The sequence below is a fragment of the Capra hircus genome, chromosome 23, assembly GCF_001704415.2.
Source record: "Capra hircus breed San Clemente chromosome 23, ASM170441v1, whole genome shotgun sequence".
Taxonomy (NCBI): Eukaryota; Metazoa; Chordata; class Mammalia; order Artiodactyla; family Bovidae; genus Capra; species Capra hircus.
This window is the reverse complement of record NC_030830.1, coordinates 32,052,603-32,063,349: the sequence shown is the minus strand read 5'-3', so window position 1 is coordinate 32,063,349 and position 10,747 is coordinate 32,052,603. Positions and strand designations below refer to the sequence as shown.

General features: G+C 51.2%; 1 protein-coding gene across 3 annotated transcripts in view; it reads left to right on the top strand.

The window, feature by feature from the left end:
* Positions 570–10,747, top strand: part of CUL9 (cullin 9) — a 43,471-nt gene continuing 33,293 nt past the window's right edge. For 2 of the 3 annotated variants that reach the window (XM_018038943.1, XM_018038942.1), the window contains exons 1-8: positions 571–669; positions 2,372–3,004; positions 3,556–3,710; positions 4,044–4,556; positions 5,056–5,191; positions 5,342–5,535; positions 7,807–8,212; positions 8,633–8,825. In XM_018038943.1, coding sequence (XP_017894432.1) covers positions 2,410–3,004; positions 3,556–3,710; positions 4,044–4,556; positions 5,056–5,191; positions 5,342–5,535; positions 7,807–8,212; positions 8,633–8,825 — 2,192 coding nt within the window. In that variant the 5' untranslated portion in view covers positions 571–669; positions 2,372–2,409. Of the gene's footprint in view, positions 670–2,371; positions 3,005–3,555; positions 3,711–4,043; positions 4,557–5,055; positions 5,192–5,341; positions 5,536–7,806; positions 8,213–8,632; positions 8,826–10,747 lie in introns of all 3 variants that reach the window. The other variant, XR_001917101.1, reaches the window with a different exon arrangement.

Sequence of the window (10,747 nt, the reverse complement as noted above, 5' to 3'; positions counted from 1 at the left end):
TGGGGTCTTTGCCTTTGTTTTACCATATTGGAGGGTGGGAGGTATGAACACAAACGTGCTGAGAAACAAGCACGTTCTTGTTGAATGAAACGCAAAGGGGTGCTTTGGGCTGTTGAACTCTACTGATTTGACTTAAGGAACACATCAGGGGTGATGGTTAGGGGCCTTTATCGTCAGCCCCAGCTGTGCTAGGTGCTTAGTCAACACGGAGAGAAGCAATTTTACTATTAGGGAAAAGAACGCAACCAATCCAAAGCCTCGGGTATGGGAAACTCACGGCCACGTGACCTAAAGCAAACTAAGAGGACAGCCCTAGGATGGGAGTGTGCGTTTCGGTGGGAGACGAAGAAGGCAGACCCAGCAAAAGGCAAGGAGGGCTTCAAAGCCGATATAGGAACGGAAAGGGCGGCCTACGCCTGCGGAAAAACGGGCCACGCTACCACGACCCCGAGGCTCTGCGGGCAGCGCGCCCCCAGACGCGAGTAGCACGCATGCTCCGCTGGCGCACGGTGCCGCCGCCGCGCTCGACTGTGGGCCGCGGTGGGACCCGTATCCGCCCGGCCGTGCGCGCACTGGCGGCGTGACCCGGAAGGGAGCCTCGGAGGAGGCGGGGCCAGCACTGCGGGACCGGCGCCGGGCTCCAGCGAGGGCCGAGCCGGGAGGTGGGAGGTGAGAGGAGAGTTCTGCGCCCTCCCCGCCCCTGCCCCGTCCCTTCCCCGGTTCCTTGCCCACTCTCCGTGGCGCTGACGACAGGAGCCAGGTCTTGCCGAGATTCGCTTGGTCCAGTCGGTCCGGTCAGCCTCCTCCGACCGCGCCCCCCCCACCTCTTCCGCCCCCCAAGCCCGTTCTCGCGGTGGGTGCGGGCCTCCCGCGCCGCCCTTGCTGGCTTGCAAGCTCGGGCCTGACTTGCCACCTACGCCTACCTGCTGTCTCATCCCCGCAACCAAGACCTCGCCTCCGCATCTCAGTTCATTGCTCCTGTTCTCCAGCCCTTCCTCTCCCCCCATTTAGGCTTTTCCGATTGTGTTACTTCATCCCGCTCATCAGTTGTCCATCGCACATCACTTGGTTACCTGCCTGTCTTGCCCTCCCTCCAATCCCCCGCATGCTATCCGGACCCCTACCCACTTCGAGAGCCACATCCGTCTTTCCCCTCCTCTGCACGCCTGCCTTCTACTCTCATCCTCTATCCCTGTACCCCAACATGACCCCTGCTCTGATCACCATTTCTTCATTTGGGTTTGCTGTCCGTTCTTATCCTCACCATTCCCTGTTGCCCCCACACTGCTTCATATCTTTCGCTGATCACTAACATAGCTGTCACTCCGCACCTACTTATAATCTTATTCTGACACATTAGCGTTCTACTTACCTGGGGACGGCTCCTACCTTCTCCCTCGCTAAGAATAGTAGTATTAGATTCTGTTTACTGAGCACTCTCACTGTATGATAGAGGCTGTTCTGAATGCTTTATATATGTGATCTTAGTAAGTGTTTATGACAATTTTGTAAGTTGGGTTTAAATATTATTATCTTGCAGAGGAGAAAACTGAGGCTTAGAGATTGACTTGTCCAAAAGTATGCATATAAGAAGTGAAGGAGCCATAATTCAGAGTCCCATTTATCTGAATCTGTACTGTATTGCCTCTCTTAATACCTCTACTGTCTCCTGACCTCATTCCCTACCCTTCAACTCCATGATTATTACCTCCATCTAGATCTACTTAACTTAGACCCTTACCATACATACAGCATAAGGGCAGGGTGGGACTTGGTTTTTTTCTCCCATAATTTTATTTGGATCCCTAGTCCCCTCTCCCTTTCCCAATGTTCTCATACCTTTTTGTCATCCGGTCATCTGCCTCCTTTAGTCTCTCTTCTTAATATCTGCCATGACCCACCCCTTTATACCCACATTCCCGCTTTAATCTGTCATTTATGCTCCCTGTCTTGCCCCTTCCCCATCCTGACTTTCCTGGCTTGTTCTGACCCCACTATATCACAGGCTACTGTCCTACCTGCTCACCCATGTCATCCTTCTAAGTCCTGATCTGTACCCCTCAGCCACCCTCCTGTTCTGCCCAAATTGTCCTGATTAACCATCAGCTCTTTTTCTTATCTTGCTTTCTATTCTTCTCTTCCTCTCTTGTAATTTCTTCCATTTCGGAAACCTTTTCATTTCCTTCTATCACTGTTTTTCACTCTGTTCTCCTTGTTACAAATCCCAAAGTGTGTTTAGGTTATTTATTCCATCCTATCCTTGGCCTTTTCTCTTTGGCCTCCAAATTCCATGCAGCCTACCAGTCACCCCTCACCCTGTCTGCACCTCAAGGTTCCACCCCCTTCACGTAGGTTTTTCTCTTTCCCACAGTGCCTCTGTCTCTCTCCTGTGTGTCCCAGGAAGTCAGGATGGTGGGAGAACGGCGCACTGGGGACCTCATGGTGCCCTTGGGGCCCCGGCTGCAGGCATATCCCGAAGAGCTTCTTCGACAGCGGCCTGGACAGGATGGGCATCCTGAATACCTGATCCGATGGAGTGTCCTGAAGTGTGGGGAAGTGGGCAGAGCGGGTGTGGAGGAGGGCAAGGCAGAGCACATCCTCATGTGGCTGTCAGCCCCCGAGGTCTATGCCAGCTGCCCCATGCTGTTAGGGGAGCGGGCGTTATCTAAGGGACCTCAGCACGAGACAGCTGGGGGTTCAGCAAGCTTTCCCGGAGACCCAGGCAGTCTGGATGATGTGGCCATGGGAGAGATGGAGGCAGACGTGCGAGCACTGGTGCGCAGGGCTGCCCGGCAGCTGGCAGAAGGTGGGACCTCGAGCCTCACAGCCGCTGTGCTCCACACCATCCACGTGCTCAGCGCCTATGCCAGCATCGGGCCCCTCACCGGGGTCTTCAGGGAGACGGGCGCCCTGGACCTACTCATGCACATGCTGTGCAACCCTGAGCCTCAGATCCGTCGGAGTGCCGGCAAGATGCTGCAGGCCCTAGCAGCCCACGATGCTGGTGAGAGACAGCCATGGGAAGAAGGGAGCCCCTGGAGAGGATGGGGCCACAGGAGTAAGAACAGGAAGAGGAGGGGTTTCCCAGCTCTGGAAGAGCATCTAGTATTTGGTAGACATCAATTTCATTGCAAAGGGAAAATGTAGATTAATAAGCCATCACAGGTGCAGAAACAGGATAGAATGATAGCACCTGATTTAGCTGTCTGTTCTCAGGGCAGAGGCAGAGAAGAAACGGGAATAAGTTTATGTGTTCTGGTTGGAGATTTGTTAGTTGGTTGTGAAATCACTTTCATGGGTTATAACCAACATTTTTTTAAAATGTTACGCATCAGCTCAGAGCACTTAGTGTAAGTCTTGTAGTATGAAGTGTATGTTTCAGTTTCACATAGTGTACCTTCATGTCAGGTGACTATGTGAAATGTATCTCTTCCTGGGAGTCTCAGCCACAAGTTTGAAAACCTCTGGGGTCTAGGATAGACAGTTTGGGGACAGGCGATGTGGAGAGGCGTAGTGGGGATTGAGGAGAAGATCTGGATCCGGTGTGCATTACAGGGAGTCGGGCTCACGTCCTTCTGTCCCTGAGCCAACAAGACGGCATCGAGCAGCACATGGATTTTGACAGCCGCTATACTTTGCTGGAACTGTTCGCAGAGACCACGTCTTCCGAGGAGCATTGCATGGCCTTTGAGGGCATTCACCTGCCTCAGGTACCCTTGCAGCTGTGGGGGAAAGGCTGTGTACAAGGGCCAGGGTATGATTTCTGAAAATGTGGTTCAGGACTGCACCAGCGCCAGGGCCGCCTGGGGAACCTACTAAAATGAAGGTTCATATTATCCTCCCCACTCAGCGTCTCTGAGATGAGAACCCAAGAGTCTGTGTTTTAAGGCATTCCTTGGGTGTTTCTTATGTCAGTCACAGTTTGGGAACTGCAGGTGTGGGGATGAGGCCTTTATCTTTTGCTGAAGAGGCTGATGTCGAGGGAAAGGAGAGGGGCGGGAGCTGGGAGAAGAGGAAGTTACACCATGGACTGTGTCCTCCAGATCCCAGGAAAACTGCTTTTCTCCCTGGTGAAACGCTACCTGTGTGTCACTTCCCTGCTGGATCAGCTGAATAACAGTCCAGAGCAGGGGGCCGGAGACCAAGGCTCCCCAGCCTCGAGGGAGGATTTGGGCCGAGAGAAGAGCCGGGGGCAGCGGGAGCTGGAGTTCAGTATGGCTGTGGGCAACCTTATCTCGGAGCTGGTGCGGAGCATGGGCTGGGCCCAGAACCTCAGCCAACAGGGCACGTTGCCACCCCGGCCGACCCGGTCCATCTTTCAGCCCAGCATTTCAGGCCCCAGCCTTTTACTCCCCACCATTGTTGCGACCCCAAGGAGGCAAGGGCGGGCCTTCCGCCAGCGCGCTGAATTCTCCAGCCTTAGTGGCTACGGTGAGTACGTGCAGCAGGCCCTGCAGCCGGGCATGCGCGTGCGGATGCTGGATGACTACGAGGAGATCAGCGCGGGCGATGAGGGCGAGTTCCGGCAGAGCAACAATGGCGTGCCCCCTGTGCAGGTGAGCAGGGCCACCGCTGGGGGTCTGTCTGCGTGGGGCATCGCTGGGGCTTCACGCTTCATGCTGGGGGCTCTGGCAGGCCACCCAGGGAGAAAACCCCCAGAGAACTGGAATGTTTTCAAGAGGATCAGTGAGAGAGAGGGGGCTGTTGGAGGGCTGGGAGAATCTGGCAGGAGTGGGTAGGCTGTGAGGTCAAGGAGAAACTCCCTTAACCAGGAGGCAGAACTGATACATCCAGATATCCCCACCCGCAGCAGTGGAGTGGGCTCAGAGGGAGCGTGGGAGCAGAGGCCTTCCAGGTTAGGAGGAGAGGAGAAGCGGGGCATGCCTTGGTCGGGGAAGGGGGCCTTGTGTGCTAGAGGTTTCCCAGGCCTAGCTGGTGTGCCCCCGAGGGCTCCACGCCCCGAGTCTGGATCTGGCCGTCCTCTCCAGCTTGAGCAGCTCGGGGTTCTCAGGGCTGAGCCCTCTCTCATCTTCTGCCTCCCTTCCTCCGCACCAGGTCTTCTGGAGGTCGACGGGCCGCACCTACTGGGTGCACTGGCACATGCTGGAGATCCTGGGTCCCGAGGAGACTGCCGAGGACACGTCTTCAGCAGCTGCAGAGGAGGGGGCGGGGGCTGCCGTGCCGGGCACAGGTGAGCCAGGGAGGGGATGAGGACACGGTGTCTGAACAGAGGAGGAACAGGCGGCATGCAGCCCTCTCAGGACCAGGAGCTGCCCCAGACATTCAGAAACCCGTTCAGTCCCCCGGCGGAGGCTGAGGCCCCTGGTGCCTGTCTCCCCAGCACTCCCCTCCTGGGACTGGAAGCCGGTGGATGGGCTCTACTCTTTGCCATACCTCCAGCCCGAGCCTCAGAAGAACGAGAGACTGGGCTACCTGACCCAGGCTGAGTGGTGGGAGCTGCTCTTCTTCATCAGGAAGTTGGACATATGTGAGCAGCAGTCAATTTACCAGAGTCTTCGGGAGAACCTGGATGAGGTATTACAGACGGGAGATGCCTGGGGCGGGGGGGTTTGGGGTGGGGTTAGAGTTGGGATTCTGAAAGGGCCTAGATCTGATAGACGGAGTGTCTGATGAACTATGGACTGAGGTTCATGACATTGTACAGGAGACAGGGATCAAGACCATCCCCGTGGAAAAGAAATGCAAAAAAGCAAAATGGCTGTCTGGGGAGGCCTTACAAATAGCTGTGAAAAGAAGAGAAGCGAAAAGCAAAGGAGAAAAGGAAAGATATAAGCATCTGAATGCAGAATTCCAAAGACTAGCAAGAAGAGAGAAGAAAGCCTTCTTCAATGATCAGTGCAAAGAAATAGAGGAAAAGAACAGAGTGGGAAAGACTAGAGATCTCTACAAGAAAATTAGAGATACCAAGGGAACATTTCATGCAAATATGGGCTCGATAAAGGACAGAAATGGTATGGACCTAACAGAAGCAGAAGATATTAAGAAGAGGTGGCAAGAATCCACAGAAGAACTGTACAAAAAAGATCTTCACGACCCGGATAATCACGATGGTGTGATCACTCACCTAGAGCCAGACATCCTGGAATGTGAAGTCAAGTGGGCCTTAGAAAGCATCACTACAAACAAAGCTAGTGGAGGTGATGGCATTCCAGTTGAGCTATTTCAAATCCTGAAAGATGATTCTGTGAAAGTGCTGCACTCAATATGCCAGCACATTTGGAAAACTCAGCAGTGGCCACAGGACTGGAAAAGGTCAGTTTTCATTCCAATCCCAAAGAAAGGCAATGCCAAAGAATGCTCAAACTACCACACAATTGCACTCATCTCACATGCTAGTAAAGTAATGCTCAAAATTCTCCAAGCCAGGCTTTAGCAATATGTGAACCGTGAACTTCCAGATGTTCAAGCTGGTTTTAGAAAAGGCAGAGGAACCAGAGATCAAACTGCCAGCATCCGCTGGATCATGGAAAAAGCAAGAGTTCCACAAAAACATCTATTTCTGCTTTGTTGACTATGCCAAAGCCTTTGACTGTGTGGATCACAATCAACTGTGGAAAATTCTGAAAGAGATGGGAATACCAGACCACCTGACCTGCCTCTTGAGAAACCTATATGCAGGTCAGGAAGCAACAGTTAGAACTGGACATGGAACAACAGACTGGTTCCAAATAGGAAAAGGAGTACGTCAAGGCTGTATATTGTCACCCTGCTTATTTAACTTCTGTGCAGAGTACATCATGAGAAACGCTGGACTGGAAGAAACACAAGCTGGAATCAAGATTGCCGGGAGAAATATCAATAACCTCAGATATGTAGATGACACCACCCTTATGGCAGAAAGTGAAGAGGAGCTAAAAAGCTTCTTGATGAAAGTGAAAGAGGAGAGTGAAAAAGTTGGCTTAAAGCTCAACATTCAGAAAATGAAGATCATGGCATCTGGTCCCATCACTTCATGGGAAATAGATGGGGAAACAGTGTAAGACTTTATTTTGGGGGGCTCCAAAGTCACTGCAGATGGTGACTGCAGCCATGAAATTAAAAGACGCTTACTCTTTGGAAGAAAAGTTATGACCAACCTAGATAGTATATTCAAAAGCAGAGACATTACGTTGCCAACTAAGGTCTGTCTAGTCAAGGCAATGGTTTTTCCTGTGGTCATGTATGGATGTGAGAGTTGGACTGTGAAGAAGGCTGAGCACTGAAGAATTGATGCTTTTGAACTGTGGTATTGGAGAAGACTCTTGAGAGTCCCTTGGACTGCAAGGAGATCCAACCGGTCCATTCTGAAGGAGATCAACCCTGGGATTTCTTTGGAAGGAATGATGGTAAAGCTGAAACTCCAGTACTTTGGCCACCTCATGCGAAGAGTTGACTCATTGGAGAAGACTCTGATGCTGGGAGGGATTAGGGGCAGGAGGAGAAGGGGACGACAGAGGATGAGATGGCTGGATAGCATCACTGACTCGATGGACGTGAATCTGAGTGAACTCTGGGAGATGGTGATGGACAGGGAGGCCTGGCGTGCTGCGATTCATGGGGTCGCAAAGAGTCGGCATGACTGAGCGACTGAACTGAACTGAACTGCCTAGGGGAGGGTGGAGTGAGGTTAGAGAGCTTAGATGTTAGAGAGCTGAGGAATCCTTCCCTGGGGATAAGGCAGAAGCTGGGAGGGTCTAGGAGGCAGGAAGTGTGCAAGGCCCCAGTGGGAGGTGGCCCACCTCCTGTTACTGTCCCCAGGCCCTTGGTGTCTGTTCCTTCCTGAAGTACATGCCTTTCTGTTGGCAGAGCCTGGGTAAGAAGGCCCTGGGTGAAATCTCTGTGCCCGTGACCATGGCAGAGAGTCTACTACAGGTTCTCAGGGATCGGTTTGAGGGCAGCACCCTCAGCGACCTGCTCAACTCCCAGATCTACACCAAGTACAGGCTGCAGCCCGACGCTCTGAGTGGCTCGTCATCTTCACAAAATCACTCCAGTACCCCAGATCCTGAAGAGGAGTCAAAGTCAGAGGCCACCTTCTCAGAGGAGGAGACTGAGTCCCCCAAAGTGAAGGCTGAGCCCCCCAAGGCAGAGGCGGAGCCGGTCAAGGGAAAAACCGAGCCGCCCATGGCACAGAGCGATTCACAGCTGTTCAACCAGCTTCTGGTGACTGAGGGGATGGCTCTCCCCTCCGGGATGAAGGAGGCAGCCAGTGGTGAGTCAGGTGCTGGGAGGGGAGGGCAGAGAGGTGGGAGCAAGTCCTGGGTGCCCCCCAGGGAAGTGGGTGGTCAGTGGGGAGGGCACGCTGTGGCGCGAGATCACTTCTGCGTGAGAAGGTGCTTTGGGAGCTTGCATCCATTTTCCTTCCTTGGACCTTGATCATGTACAGTCTGTCACTGCTGCCTTCCTTCAGCGTCCCTGGAAAAGGAGGGTCCGTTTTCTAGAGTATCGTCATCTTCATTGCCTGACTATTAAATCCCTCACACAGAGTTGGGAACGTTCTGGATGCAAGCTACAGTAGTGAACAGGGTGTTCAAATGTCAGTAGGATAATTGGGCTTGACCGTTAGAGGGTTCCAAGGTGAAGATGCCGCAGTTTTTTTTTTAAGCCGGCGCCGTTCCCTCACAACTTTCAGAAATGATTAGAGCCTTGCGGGGTCCTGGGCCACGCAGCTCCCTGGACCAGTACGTGGCAGCGGTCGTGGCCACTGTGCAGATCTCCAGCGTGGACACCAGCCTGCAGCTCTCAGCGCTCTGTGCTCTCTCCCAGGCCGTGGAGGAGGTCACAGAGCGAGACCACCCTCTGGTCCATCCTGACAGATTCCTGAGGTTAGAACCCTGGGCAGGGAAGTGGGGGTTACGGTGTAAGCTGTCAGCTGGGGGAGGATAGTGGTAGGGAGGGAAGGAGCTAGGAGATCAAGAGTTAGAAAGGCTGGGGGAAAGAAGGGCCAGCTTGAGGCGTAACTGAGCAGGAAGGTGGACTGTATGATGGTTAATATTCTGGGAGCACTTGTTCTGTGCCAGGCCCTTGTGCTTAAAGTTTTATAAGCATTCTCTCTTTAAATCCTCTCATCTCCAGAGGAAAACCTGATGCTATTCTTATCCACCGTGTGGATCAGGGACTGAGGCTTAGAGAATTTAAGTAACTCGCCCAGTATGACAGGTAGTAGAATCAGGATTCAAATCGAGGTCCTTTTGGCTTTTGAGTATTTTTTTTTTCCTCCCTCTCTACTTTCTTCCTATTAAATTAAGAAATAATTAATGAATTAATTTGGCCACATCAGATCTCAGTTGTGTCGCGCAGGGTCTTCGTTGCATCATGCAGAATCTTTCATGTGCGGGGCATGGACTCTCTAGTTGTGGTTTGCAGGCTTAAAGCCCCTTGGCATGTGGGATCTTAGTTCTCCGACCAGGGATCGAACCCACATCCCCTGCATTGCAAGGCAAATTTTTAACCACTGGACCACCAGGGAAGTCCCCTAAAATTTTTTAAAAATACTTGTTAGTTACAAATAGTACACCATTGCGTTCCTTTTTTAAAAGATCCAGAGAATGAAAAGTCAAAGTCCCTTTTTACTGCTCTGGTCACACATCCAAGCACGTATCCTTCAGACCTTCTAGAGGCTTATATTTGCTAGTGTGTTTTGTGCATTTGAGTTTTAGTATATGTGATCACACTCTGTCTGTTTCTGCTGCTGTCTGCCTGCACGCAGTGTGTCTGCATGCAGTATGTCCATCCGCGTGGTGCTGCCTCGTTCTCACTACTGCCTTGGACTCTGCAATATGATTATACTCAAAATCAAATGTAGCCTGAGTTTGTAAAATTTTACTTTCTTGAAGCATATAGTTGATTTACAATGTTATGTGAATTTCTGCTGTACAGCATAGTGACTCGTTTGTGTATTCTTTTTCATATTCTTTCCCATTATCTTTTATTTGAGGATACTGAATATGGTTCCCTGTGCTATACAGTAGGACTCTGTTGTTTAACCATCCTGTATATAATAGCTGGCAGCTGCTACTCCCAAAGTCCCTGTCCATCCCTCTCCCACCCTCCTCCCCCGTTTGGCAACTACACGTCTGTTCTCTCACATACAGTGTTCTAAGGGATCTATTTTTCTTCACATCTGCCAGCACTGGCTATCATCATTTTCAAAAATCTATCAGATTGACAACATTTTAAAGTGATTGGTGTCTTTTTGTCTAATTTCTTGAGAAGATAGGCATATTTGCATGCGCTTCTTGTATTCTGCTATAAATATTCTTATCCTTTGCCCTTTTTCTTATTGGGTCTTTGTCTTTTTTTATTGATTTGCAGACATTCTGGATATTAATTCATTATTGCTGTTCCAAATATTGTCTCTTCTATAATCATATTTATTTTCTGAATATAAAGTAATATATATGATCCCTATAAGAAAATGAAAGTTATGAGAATAACGATAATCTGAAAAGCCTCTATGCAGGGATAGTCACTGTTAACATTTTAGTAAACATCCTTACGTATTTCTTTGTTTATTCGTGTGCATCACCTCTGTATATTAACTTGTTTACAGTAAATCAGGGCTCCAGAGAGGGGGATATATGTTTAAAATACGTTTGGTTCACATTGTAGTCATCGTAAGGCCCATGGGAGAAGACAGAAAGCAGCTCTACATGGGGAGGGACCATTAGCGCTCTGGCCGCTGGTCCCCGTTGGAACTTGGTGGGGTTATGGCTCTGTGGGCCCCAGGATCCCTGCACCTCCAGTC